At 42.7% G+C, this 14,101-nt stretch overlaps 1 protein-coding gene across 5 annotated transcripts in view; it reads left to right on the forward strand.

Moving 5' to 3' along the window:
- The window catches only part of LOC128305402 (protein spire), a 118,652-nt gene that overhangs the window by 48,020 nt on the left and 56,531 nt on the right, over window positions 1-14,101 (forward strand). For all 5 annotated transcript variants that reach the window (XM_053042827.1, XM_053042830.1, XM_053042828.1 and 2 more), the window contains exons 3-4: window positions 4,985-5,102; window positions 12,206-12,408. In XM_053042827.1, coding sequence (XP_052898787.1) covers window positions 4,985-5,102; window positions 12,206-12,408 — 321 coding nt within the window. The remainder of the gene's footprint in view (window positions 1-4,984; window positions 5,103-12,205; window positions 12,409-14,101) is intronic.

The following is a 14,101-nucleotide window of genomic DNA, read 5'->3' on the forward strand; positions in this document are numbered from 1 at the left end:
ACTGTCGATGGCCTGCTACGGATTCAACGCAAACCACAGTACCTTAGTATCTCCTTCCAGAGGGGTGTTACGCTAGCTGGAAGCTACCGAAGTACGGTGAATGCAATGGGAGGTTTGTTGGGAGGTCGGTTAATAGTTGTCGTATGTCACTAGCCTGGTGAAACGACGTTTGAACCATGATGACGGCGTGTACGAAGCGCATCCAATTACCGTCCTACGGTCTGTTTGCTGAAGCTGCGTACTTGCTTGCCATGTGCATGAAGTTACCACTCGATGCCATTCACCTTGTGCGTTTGTTTGGTTCCGGAAGGCAGTGAGAAGAAAGATTTTTTTTCAGGATGCACATAACTGTAGGACTTGACTGTCTTATTGTCTTATTGGACAAATAGTAATATTCTATATGTATAATTCTTCATAACTTTTACCTATGGCTCAGACCATCTTGGGTTTTAAATATTGGAACTATTTTAAGAGGTTGCTACAGGAAGTTAAACTTTATCTATCTCCATCTAGTCGGTGTTGAAAGTCAAATACTGCTTCTTCTGCAAAAGTTCGCAATCATACGTTTACAACGATAGATCCAAGTGGATAAACCTAAACAGCAGCTAGATATCTACACCCAGATACCGACAGCATTATTTGTAGAAATTGCTGAACTGTAAAAGTCTCATAAACTCGCAATTGTTTTGGTACTACCCTGGCGCAATGGTGCATCCGTTTGTTTCAGCAAAAAGCTAGAAAAGCTGGCATCCTCTGTCTGCAGTGCCACCGACTTGTACGATGCAACACTGAGGTTTGTGTTAGGTTTTTGTTTTTCTCGCTTTTCCCCATACCCTCCGATATCCGTTCCGCTTGCCTTACCGCTTGATGAGCAAAACAATCCTTTAGACCGCACGGGGTCGTGTGTTTAGAAAACACGGGAATTGCCACATTTCCTTTGCGTTTGACAATGCCAAGGGAGATCGGTGGAGAGACTGTGGAGCGAGCTCCCTGAAGATGCGTGTTGGTGTGGGCTGTGTTTTTTTTTTGTTTCTAGCCAGCTTTACAGACATCGCAAGTGCCATTGATGGGTGTGCAGAATTATTGGAGCGAATAGGTCAAATTTCCAAAGCTGCTGAACGAAAGTGACCGTACGCTGGTGATGGATTGCAAGTTGAAAGTGTTTGTTTGGCTACTGTTAAATCGTAGCAATTGGAGCGTTCAATCGATAAGATGCAAATCTTGTTTGCTATTGTTTTACCTTTCTGTATGCATTTTGCTTAATGTAGGACATACATCATTGCTTGCTGTGTTCTGATCATTAGCAGAGTTGTGCTATTGTTGTTAAATACTTCAATTTTGGTAAGAATAAAATTTTCTTCATCCTTTGGGTAGTTGTGAGACAGTGGTGCGTTGTTAGTAACTTCCCAGTCAACAGGCGTTTGGTCATAAATTCTCTCGCTTCTTCCTGAGTATGCTCTGGGGTGCTAATTGAGTCACAAAGATGTAAACCGTTAATTAGTGGCCGTATTTTTATCTAACCGGATTGTAGCAAGCCTCTTGCATCCAGCAAAGCGGGAACCGTTCATTAACGCTTAAACGTTCTGATCGTAAATCAATAAATGCTCCATGTGCAGTGACGGTCAGATCACCGTTAAACGAAGAAATCTAACTAGGCTACGTTAAACCAATATTCAATGTTGTTGGAGCACTGTGTTAAAATTTAAATGGAACATACATCTCAAGATGTTCCAATGAAGGTTAATGGAATGTCTTGTATATATATATATATATATATATATATATATATATATATATATATATATATATATATATATATATATATATATAGCTGTTTCATTTAAAAGACAAATGACATATTTAGTAATATTTTTTGTGCGCACCTTGCAACAATCTACGAGGCTTCCTAGACCATCTCAAGATCATCAAATCAAACGCTGTTGCGAATTAGTGTGCCCTCCTCTATGTGCCGTTGTAATGTTTGAAACGTTCCGTGACTCATTAACGATCCCAAAATGGAGCCTATAATTTGCAGACGCCTTAGAAAAGATCCTTCAATTTGAGACTCTTTTTGTAGCTGTTATTGTTTTATTCTGATGACTGAGCACCGAATGTGCTCAGCATTCTTGATTGCATAATAATAGACATCACACGACTTTTGTGCCTTGCGCTCCGGATAATTTAACGCCACATTGCGCGCCGCCCAATGATCGCCGCTGAAGCTGACGAGCTTTCAAACGTTCTGTAGCTTTTGAGGGATTTTGATTATGCTTGGTAGTTTTCGGGAAGTTTTGTGAATGAACAAAACCCCACCGTCATGCTTGGTACCGGGGCAAGAATGTTTAGCTAGTACGGTACAAGAATAGGATCACACGTGTCTTCTCGGTGCTTTAAAACTGTGTCAGTTGTAGCATTCAGTATGAGAATGCGGTTTTCTTTTTCGTGTTCAGATTGTTCCCGCCTTCATTTTACTGTGCACGATGACTGTATGCCGTTACGGTATGAGTTTTTCCCAAAATTGCGCGCACGCTGCCGTGATTGATCTCACACAACCCTCACAAATCCCTCTGAGAATGACCTACAATGGAAAATGGCCGGATTGCGTGTGTGATTTTATTAACCGGTGAGATGAATAGCAATATGACGATGATGAAATCGAACCAGGGATAACTAACGGGAAAAGGTCCAGAAACAGCTATTCCGTAGACGTGACGTGAAAATGCTCGTAAAGGTCATGTAGTGATGATGAGCTGGTTCAGCAAACGGTTTACGCGATTGATTATTGCAGATAGAAACATTCGAACATTAACGAGCGATGATGTACGTAGTTTGCTATTTAAGTTTAGATAATCATCAATTTAGACAGAAAACATTACACTGTAGCTTGAAAATTATAAACGTAGCTAAGAAATTACTTGAAGAACGTAATAAAACTCCATCCCAAAGAGTTTCATTCGCTTTCGATGGATTTTAATCCTCTACTTTAAGAAGATTTAATTCTTCCCACTTCTCAAGACACTTCTTAAGCGGCAAAGGAATGTTTCATTGAATGAATGTTCAATATCAGTTCAATAGGCAAATGCCACTCCCTGTTCTATGGGAACGTTCACATTGGATTCTTGACACATACTCCAGCCAATCTTCGAGACGTTTATCGTTCCGTTTGATCGTGCCTATCCATCAGTCGGTAATCAGTCGTCGTCGATCGGCTGGTTCGCTTCTTGTTTTACACCTTCTTGGACACGCGGTCGATATTCTCCACCTGTTCATGATCCGCCTTGTTTGTTCATTTTTCAAATTCCACGAGCATATAATCCATGGGCAGGAAGTTACCGGATAGGACATACCAGACAGATCAACACGATTACAGCATTGTGTACTTTTGAAGTGTTCGTGAAGTTGTGTGTGTTTTTGTTGGTAAGATTCTTTAAATCTGAGTGTTTACTGATTTTCACTCTTACTGGTTCAGATTCGTGAAAAATGCTGCTGGTGTTAATAGATTTTGTTTTCAATGGTTGTGTAACTGTTTCTAGATTTTTTTTCTCTCTATTGACGTAATTTTATAGCCGTTACAATACGTTATAAGAATTTTATAGTAAGTTCGTGAAAAAGAATGTTTTTCGAGTGTTTTATTGAATTTGCATAATCTAAAAAAGCGGATGGAATAAAATAAGTTGCAATCGTACATGGTTCGATTTTTTTAGTTTCGTTCCAAAAATCTCATTTATTGATACATATCTGTCTTAATAATGAATCAATTCGTATGCATGCAATTTAATTATCATTCATAAATAATCTTACATTTAATCGATCATGATCATCGTACACCGTAGATGCTGAACCTGCTTTATTTTTAACCAAAAAGACCCGATTTCCAGGGTCAATGTATTGTTGGAAAATTTCCATTTATAATAATTCCACAAAACAGCGGCTGTGGAGTCGATAGTTGTGACGTAGTGCAGTTTATTATGAAACCATGGTGGTTTGAAAGCTCGCATTTTTGACGTAGCCGTATATTTATATTTTTGGTTAACTGAAGCAAAAGTTATTAGCGAGCAAATTAGTGGTTGTTTATGCAGCTATTTGAAGATTCTGTTGGAATGAGAGCTGTTTTCTCTCAAGTTGTTCCAAGGTTAAATATGTAATAAACATAACCTTTTTGGCGGCATGCCGAATATTCTTGACGAAGCTGACATACTGCTAACGTGCTAACGCTACTGCTGCATTGTAAGATAATGTTGCAGTAACGCGCACTACCAAAGAAAGCTAGACCCAATTTAACAACGTTAAAAAGTAACACAAATGCAAAAAAAAGGTGTGAATCTAATGCGTCACTTATTCGTTCTAGTTAGCTGCCCAATTTTCATTGATCAATTTGGAACGATCAATTTCCGGACAATCGCATAGAAAACACGGCAACAACCTTGGGGAGAGCGAAAGAAATAGTAGCCCCTGTATCAGGCAATATCAGTCCGAATCAACCTTGCGGCTTTAACGTAGTGAAATTCAATCCCTAACAAGCTTCGTTCCCGATACGCGCCTTATTTGTGGTTCGGTGCATTTTCCTCTCCCATCTGAAGTTTGCCGATTTGTGCTAACGAGCTCGAAGGAACCCCCCGACACTCTTCTGTTTTGGGGAACGGAACCAAATCGATGGAGAGAAGGAAGGGGGGGGGGGGGTAAATAAAAGCCCAATACATTGGTTGGCTTTCGTCGAGCTTTTGGTGGGTCGTGATACGCTTTCACCTGTTTGCTGTTTGGTCCGGGTGCCCACGGTACCGTCCGAAGGGCTTGCAATCGTTGTTTCCTTCCTCTTGCTTTGGCATTGGTTCCAGTGTTTGGTTCAGTTTACTCCGATCGGATTTTATGTGCACGTTGCTTACCCACTGACCTACCGACGGGTCGATGGTATCTTGATGTTTGTTTATACTTCTTCCTGTCCATTTCGCTTATCGATCGTTTCTTCTCCGTTCTCTACTTCCAGATACTGCTCAAACTCGGCATTGTCGTGTACCGAGCACTCGATTACAACCTGCCCACTAGCGAAGACTGCCAGATCTCGCACGAGCTTGAGGAGCTGATCGACTTCATGACATCCGAAGGTAAGTACGCACTGCGTGTTGGGCGCGAAGGTAGAAGTCTGGTTCAGTTAATGGATGTCCCGTGATGACCTAATTGTGGTCACGGATGAAGGTTGATGATGGGCTGCAACCCCTTGTGCAACCTGCTTCACCAATCATGCTGAAGTGCGTCCACTGACGCGAGATATATTCATTCAGACACCCAAACAACGTCCAGCATAATCGAACCGGCGTGTCTTCCCGCCGGTGCGAGACACGATTGGTTATTATTCTTTTCGCTTATGCTGTGAACATATGAGTAACAGATCGTAACTTGACTTGACATGAGAAAATAAAAGTCTATAGCCCTAGGAGATATGTCAGTCGCGAAACAGTATTGTCAAAACGGAGCTAAAAGAAGAAGGCGAAATACATTCGTCCATGTCGCCAGAATATCCGACGGTGGTCTTCACAGAAGTTGTTCGTAAGCCGTTCTTCCTCGATTGGAGGTATATTTAGTCGGTACGTGGTGGAGAAAATTTTGCCTTTCTTCGTTCCCATGTCAGAATACAGTGTCTGCCGCGTGGTCGTGAGCAGTTGGTGGAGGTCAGGTACGGCCTCAGGACCTGTGATCCAAACATGCACCTCGGTCGTGATGGTGCCATAGCGGAAGAGGGGTACGAGAGAATGAGAGAGCATACATTAGCTTTCGTTAATGATCAGCATGATGAAAATGATTACAGGCAGTTTGTGCCACCAAATGGGAAGAATAAGAGTATTTTCCCGGTTTGTTGTTGGAGAATGTGTGAGCGCGTTCGTCGCTTTGCCGTACGTTGATGTCTTGCGTTTGCGTGATTTCTTTGTTGTTTATCATTCAGTGTGTTGGTTTCTGTTTCTCTTTTTTTCCCCGCCAGACTAATGCGTTCATTTTTCATGTTTTAGCATGAAAATCGTGGGAAAATGTAAGAGAACGAATGCATGTGGTGTAGACTTCTTTCGGTGCACGGATTGTTCGGTTCTGCTGTTTCCGTCACTGTTACCTGATGAGTGTGTGTGTGTTTTTTTTTTCTAATGTTTCTTCCGGGCAGAAGGAACCACGGAGTGTGATGCAGTATCTGCAACACCCACGATGAGGTTAATAGTTCGGAGGTGTTTTTTAGTGGTGTTTGTTAATTATTTTTCTACAGCAATTTTTCTATTGCCGGATTATCTATCGTACCATGGCAATAGAGCTAATTACGTGACACGAACTCTGCACGCTTGTGTTGTAGATTGCTTTTTTTTACGTATGGGAAATCATTATGTGTGAACTATGCGATTTTTGTGGTACATCTGCACGAGTAAAGGCAGGAATTAGTAAGTAAGACTCTGGACTTTAAAGGAAAAGCAAGGCTTCTCCATTTCCCCGAGTTGACATTGAAACCGAATGTCGCTAACCATCTTTTCCTATGGTCTGTCCTTGGTTTTCACACCCCCTCCCAACTCCGAACCATTCCTTCATCGTGCGCACATAGAAACAAAAGCGCTAACAAACGTGACCCGATGTGCGTATAATGTATTCGGTTGCTGGTTTACTGAAGGTGTCGTGAAGTTTTCTAGCATTTCCATAATTTGACTCGCATCGTACGGTGCCGGTAATTTTCATGCACACGGCTGTGTGTTTTCATTATAAGTTTTGGGCATTCAACATTTTCCTTTCGTGGGTGTGGGTGGGACATGGCGGGCGTGAAATTCAATGCCGTCACCTGAGAAGAAACCGCTGCTCTGCTTTTGGTGAATGGTATGGAATTTGTTATGCTGAGTAGAAATTTTCTACCTGTACGCGCCGTGGTTAAGGTCAGCAACCTTGTGAGTTAATATTTGAAATTTGAAAAGCTTGTCCCAGCCACCCCCGGATTCAGGTGGGAAAAATGGGTCTACTATCAAAAAACCGCATGAAATATGCATGAGTTGCGGTACGTTTTTAGGAACGAAACTATCCTTACGCAAGCTTCTGTTAAAATCCTTTTATATATGTTTAAATTCTGTTTTTCTCTGTTCTTTAAAATGCTGATAATCTTAACGAGGGTTCATTTTTATTTACAATTGCTTTCAATTCTTTCATTCAAAGAGTATGTTTATTAAAACATAGAATGAACAAACAACTCATGAGATGATCACCAGTTAGACGATTGTTGGATCTTTAATGGATTAGGCTATCATCGATCATAAGTAAAATTAGTTTACTCCTCTCAGTATCACACAGATCCCCATGCACACAGACCGGATTGGAAGAACCTTCAGAACTTCAGGGGTATATTGTAATAAGGGGGCGACATTTGATTCATATGCTCACATTTTCGACATGGTGTGGAGCAATTTATTAAGATCTTAAAAAACTTCATACGATTAGCTGTCCACTGGTGGTGCTGTGGTTGAGAGTAGGAAGGACCTCAAGTTGTCTATCGATGGTCACGATCGTTTTGGGCGGCCTCTGTTGCTTGGCGGCAGTTATTGGTGGGTTTTTCGCAGCTGCCCTTTTTTCTCTCGCTCCTAGGGTGTGGTTTGATCTCGCAACGATAGCATATGGGCACTGAACTAGCAAAATATTAGTGGAATAATTTCGCACTTTCAATCACGGACACGTATCAAATATCGCCCAACCAAACCGGGAAGGTAAATTGCGTTGACCTTCACGATAATGGAACCCTCAGGGTAAGATCGATATTTTATTTTACTGCGCTTGGGAAGTGTTTGTGTGTTTGTGTGTATGTGAAATCTGTTATTTTTGCGCATAGTAGCCTTGGTTGCTACCGAATGCTGCCATATTTGGATGCAGTTGATAAGTTTTTCATTGCCGGTTGTTGTAGCAATATATTAATTGCTTAATGGATATTTTGAAGAGTTACAAAACAGCACTGACAGAGAAGTTAAGGATTGGGCATGGTATTTCCATTCTGAAACGATAACCTTTAGATATGAGCACGATGCTAGAAGGCTACCAAACTATGTCCATTCTTGGACGCTAAGGTAAACCGCTTGGTGTATTATGTTGTGAATATAATTTCTTCACTCGCTGTATGCTTTCCGCATGCTACCTCACCTTTTCGACATTCAAATGGAAGCGAAAAAATAAAATAAATGACATTCAATGCAAAAAAAGGAACACACAATCCTACATCCCGTGCAAACTGCATTCAGAAATGAGCATGCACGCGAACGAGCGGATGTGGAAGAAGAAATACAAAAATAAAACACACATTCAAGGTGTGTGCAGTACACGGTGCTGTGTTTTGCGGTACAGCAATCGGTGTGGAGTGAAGCAAAAACGGTGCAAAACGATCTAATGAAAATTGTAACAATAATAAATACATCACACGCCGTCTGGCTGGGTTGACCGAGAAAACAGCATACATCCCATGGCATTGCATCGGAGCAAAAAATGGCGAACCGTGTTTGTGGGCATAGGGTTGCATTGGACCAGGGGCGAGCCCATCATCATCACACCCGATGCTGCAGGTTACCCTATTGCAGCAAAGCAAACCCAACCGGATAAAGCGTGGACTGGCGTGCGTAAAGTTCTTGTCTGCGTGCTGCTAGATGAAATGTGTGACCGTTTGCAGTTTCGACAACTCTGCGTTATGTTGCATGATGCACGATTGTACAAAAGACCCAGTTGTGGGGTCTAAAAGAAAACGGCAAACCAACGTTCTACAGTGACACATAGAACAGTTTTGCGGTTTCTGCAACAGCACACAGTTACTGCCGGGACGCGCCATTTCAGTGGGAAACAGCATAAAGAGATGCAGTTTTGCTATTTGCTTGCTCTTGTAACCGAGTTACAGTTGGTTGATTAAAAAAATATGGGAGTTCGTTGCTATACCATCGTTGAAATCATTCGTACCTGTGGACGGCAGAAGGAATAACTCGTTCACCTGCGTTGTTAGCTACGCGAATGCACAACTCGCATGCAGTGGTTTTGTTTGCTTTACTTCTGACTTTTTTTGTGCTCCACCCGCGAAAGACGTTTTATGAATGAGTTGCTGAGTGCGTGTGTATCAAAAGGGAAAAAACGGGGCTTTGAAAAGTGACAGCTCACAAGAGCGCACAATTGCACGGCACAGTCCAAGTTCCGAGTCCGCGTCTAGGCCGGCGGATCTTTCCATCAAAGAGTGGACCATTTTCCCCCCGCCCGCCAAGGGTTACTGAACTTCGCCAGCACGCCATCACGATCGCGAGTAAAAGCGCCAAAGAACTTGTTTCGGATCGCCTCCTTGGTCATGCCGCTCGAGGTTGCGCGGTGGTATGATTCACTGGAATTTAGAGCGCTGTGGTGTTTGGGGACAATTTGCATACATTGCACAACACCGTTAGCGTTTTGCGTTATGGGGTGTTGTTGTTGTTGTTGGGGTGTGTGTGTTTTTTTTTGCTGATCGTCCGTCGGGTGTCAGTGGAACACGAAAGTAAGTGCGGTACACACCGGGGGTTTTGCGCACGAGAACCTTCGCGGGCGAAGAAACACGACTTGGCCAAGTCTAGCGAAGTACTAGAACATACGGTCCGTGTGTGTGCGAGGCTGCACATGCAGCAAAGATTTATCGATTTTGGCAGGTTTCGCTGAAACAGCGAGCAAGAACGCGCCGTGCGGCCCTGCATGATAATGGTGGTGGTGCCACGGGCGCGTGTTTCGCAATCGCCTTGTCACAGTGCTGCAGGATTTGGTTTCTTCTGCGGTGTAGGAGTACGATTGATTGATCATTTATAAGCGGAAAAACGGGCAATGGCAATGAAAAAACGCAGGCTTGTGGAAGGCTGCGGAGACACCGTTTGCCAGTGTGCTTCTCCCGAGATTGAAGTGCACCGAGCGCGTACTTACAAAGGCATAAAATCAAGCCGTTAGAGTTGGCACGGAGGCGATGAAAAACGACACAACAGGGAAAGGATACAGTCGAGGGTGGTAAGGGTTATTACTCAGCGCAGTAATTGATAGATATTGTGCGCCACGATTGTACGGCGCCCATTATTTGTAATGGCGTTAAATAGACTATTGTAATGAATTTTATGTTTGACGCGCTTGTTGTCACTGTGCGGACATATCGCGCACATTAAAGTGCTTGTAATCGAATATTTTTATTATCACTGTCAGGCACTGTGGCTTTTAATGTTAACCATAAAATGGATACGGTGTGGATGAATGTGCTCATTGGGATTTTATTTACCCCGAGTTGTTTATTTAAATGCATGATTATTAAGCTATTATGTGGCAGTCATCTGGAAAAATTGTTTGAAATTATTTTCTAGTCGCTTGACAATTAAGATAGTGTAATTGACACAGAGTGGGAATTGCTTAAATTATAGTCTAAGGTACCCATTCACTTACAATTTTTTATTATTAAATAAGCTAACTGTTTTTTTTTTCTTCTCTCAACCTGTTGAGGGGTGGTCTTATGTTGAATGCATTTGTATGCATTTTTTCAAGGTGTACAGTTGCTTTTCGGGGGTTGTCCCTTCTGCTTGGCCGGCTTCTTTCAATAGAACCAAAAATGTTAACTAGTAGACAGGTGGTACAATTTACTTCCACGTTCTACTCTGTTTAAGGTAAACATAACCGCTCCAACTTCTCACAATGCGTTGAAAGATACATCTGTTGTTGATTAAATTTAATATCTACTTAATACATACCTTCACTGGGGTTGGCATGTATTTGTCTCTCGTTAGTTCAAGGTGAGTTTGTTTAGGTGATGTTTGTTTTGTCCTCTGTTTTTGTTCGCCTGCCTCTTGTTTGGTTATGAGCCGTCGATTCCCGCACCGTTAAGCGTCATTTCTTATAGCGTAGTTAGCGTATAACATAAATAATGCATTAGTGCTGTTAGCTCATACCATTCTCCATTAGCCAATTGGACTCCACCTCTACGGTGGGGCGTATGAATTGAAGTCTGAAAAAAAAAGACGCTGAATAAGCATTCCGGAACACTCATGGCTATCAAGAAAATTTTCGTAGCAATTTCGAATCCCCCTACCGTACCCCTTCCGTACCGCCACCGAGCAAACGGAAATCGCTCCCTGGACGTCAGATGGGACCATTCGGTGAGATAAAAATGCGTGTTGCTCTAACCATCTGAAGCGGCGGACTAGCGTGTGGTGCAGCGTGGAGCAACTGCTATCTGGAATGTTAGGACGTCGTTTATCTGCCTATTTTCAAATCAACGGCCTGCAGTCAATGGCGATACTGGAATATAATCCACGGAAGGATAGCGAACATAAGCATCGCGGCACAAGTTATGGGATCATTTATTAACATTATCTCTCAACACGCGGTGAAAAACGGTTTCTCCTTCACCGCTGTCCGCAAGGTTTTTCTCTTCGTCTAGGTACACGCTCCCAGCTATGGACAGTGCAAAGAAAGCAAAGGCCCATAGAAGCGGCTCTAAAAGATGGCCGGTTTTGCGGGCATCCTTCTACATCTGTGTGCAACCTGCGCTACACAGGGTGATAGTGGTCGTTGCGAAGTGATCGAAACTGCACAAGCGGTTGGATCGCTGGTGTTGGTTTTGAATAAAAATCTTGCTGTGCATCATTAACCCCTATCGGTGTAGGAGAAAGGAACGCAAAATCTGCATCTCGGGTGTGTGCACTAGACGCTGGGAAGGGTATGCAAGATAATAAATTCGGTCTAATCCAACCAATGAACGCGATGGCTCGTGATCGTTTCGTGGTGATAAGCCTTGGAATATTTAGGTGAAACGAGAAATTTCTTCTGATCCGCATCATTACGGGGGAATATGTTTAGCGTTGAGAGATGATTTGGTTTTGCGACAAACTATTCCTAGTCATGTTCCATGTTAACAATGCAGATATGAAAAAGGTTGGTGCCGTGACCAGGATAAAAATCAAAGGATTGAAGTTTTCTAGGTATCAATGCATCATATGCATTCAAAGTTCTAATGATGTGAAGTTTATCTGAACAATGAACTGTTTACCAGACACTTTTTCGGTCTAATCGATCACAGCCCATCAAAATGTGTCATTTTGAATTATTTGTTCATCTTGAAAAGCACCTCGATAACACGAAGAGAATATTACATTCTGTTTTCAATTCTTCACCCGTGATTTCGGATATCCGAAGACTGATCAAAAACATTTTATTTTATTATTTTTTTTTACAGATAACGATGACGAAGGTATCGAGCGTGACTCGGAAGAAATTGAAGAGGACCTGGTGGCGGTCGACAGTAACGGTGACTGCCCCGGCAACAGATCGTTAGGCAGTGTGATCACGAACCTGGAGGTAGTAAGCGTAGCCGCCAATGGTTGCGGTGGCGGCGAGCGAAAGCATCTTGAAACCAAAGAACTGGATCACGTGCTAGAGGTGAGTGTGTTACGAACACGTTAGATTCCATCCCTTGTAAGATATTCGGGTTTAGTCAGCAACAAAAAAGGCACTTTTTTCGCGCTTCATCCCGCCTCATGGGTCGCTGAGTGTACCTTTCTCCCGGAGTCTTGGTAATCGAGTGCTGTGGCACCAGGAGTTTGTCCAGCTTCGTTGCTCGTATTGCTATAGAGATGATCGAGAAAAGGTGAAGGTGTGTACAGTAAAGGAGCGCTCTAAATTGTATGGAAATTGTTTGTTGCGTCCTGGAAAGAGATGCTTTGGCGCTACCGGACCGATCATCTACAGGGTGAAAGCACTTCTTCACTCTCCATCGAACAATCGTATCAGAAAGAAAGTGTTTTTCTTCCATGTTGCATGTAGATACGCATTGATGTTTCAGTCTTCCCCGGATCGAAGGCTAACTCGCGACGTATGAACGATTAATTACGAGCACAAAAGATTCGACCTTTTCTTCTGTGTGTCCTTTCTCTTCGTTAGAAAATTCGTCGGTTCCAATCGATTGAACCACCGGTGGCTTAGAGACACACTTTAGCTGGCCACCTTCTAAATTGTATGAGGCCTAGCAAAGCTTCGCCGATTCCTAATCTAATTCAAGGAACCATGCCATTCGTTTGGCCGTGTAGTGACATGCTGCGCTTTTATGTTGAGAGCTTTTTTTCTGTAGTTTCTGCGTGCCCACTTGTTTGAGATTAAGATGAATTGATCAAGATAGATCTTTGAAAAGCCCCCAAAATGAAGACGTAGCCTTTTGTGAGGTTTTGAACAGAACAATTTTAGTAAGCGGTATATTATGTTGTTCGGATGCTGTAGTGCTTCGAAAAATGCACCATCATGATGGTGAGACCAAACCGATGAAACCGATGAGTAAGAATATGCCAATGTAGCCAAAGGGAAACATAACAGTGTAAAACACTTAGCTGAGTGATCTTGAATTTTATAGTTATTAGACGACGAGCTAACTGAATCTCTGCTGGACATATATTTAATTTTGCTTAACGTATTTCCTGTTCGGAAAACGTGGTCAAATTTTGTGCGGAAATGATTAAAATCGAACATTCACTTGCTGTTAACGAACGCTGCTTAGCGTTCTTTTTCGCTTTCAACCGAAGCTCCATTTTTCCCAGCCCATCAGTCACCGGCTTGTCAATAAAGCCGTGGAAAAAGGGAAGTAACCATTCCAAGAGTCCTTCTTTTAAACACTCCACAGGCCGCGCTAGCTAATTGGTTTTTTTCCTCGCCTGAACTACGAGAACCACTCTCTTGCGTTCGACTTCCACCGTGATGGGATCACTCATCACCTTCCGCCGGTACCGGAGTTTCCCTTTTTTTCCTTCCCGCTAAACGTGCACCAGTTTTCCCGCGAGTGAGTGAGAAAAAAGTGAACGGGTTTCCGTTGGTTTGCTGTCGCGACGCGAAAAAGGAGGCTGATCCACACGTAAATGAAGTTTTGGTACGAAAAGGGCGACGAGCATCTAATTTTGGTCGACGGTGTACCAAACGCACCGAACGTTTCATGTGAACTTTTCGTTAGCAAAGCATTAGGAATAGGGTGCTTTTCCCTTATTCGTGCGAGTTGATGAGTAGCTTGAGACTTGGTTTGGAGTACGTTAAGGAAAATACAGATTACGGCCAATTTCCTCAGTTGTGTGTAATGCTGAGAAAAGCGGGT

Source organism: Anopheles moucheti, chromosome 3, assembly GCF_943734755.1.
Source record: "Anopheles moucheti chromosome 3, idAnoMoucSN_F20_07, whole genome shotgun sequence".
Classification (NCBI taxonomy): Eukaryota; Metazoa; Arthropoda; class Insecta; order Diptera; family Culicidae; genus Anopheles; species Anopheles moucheti.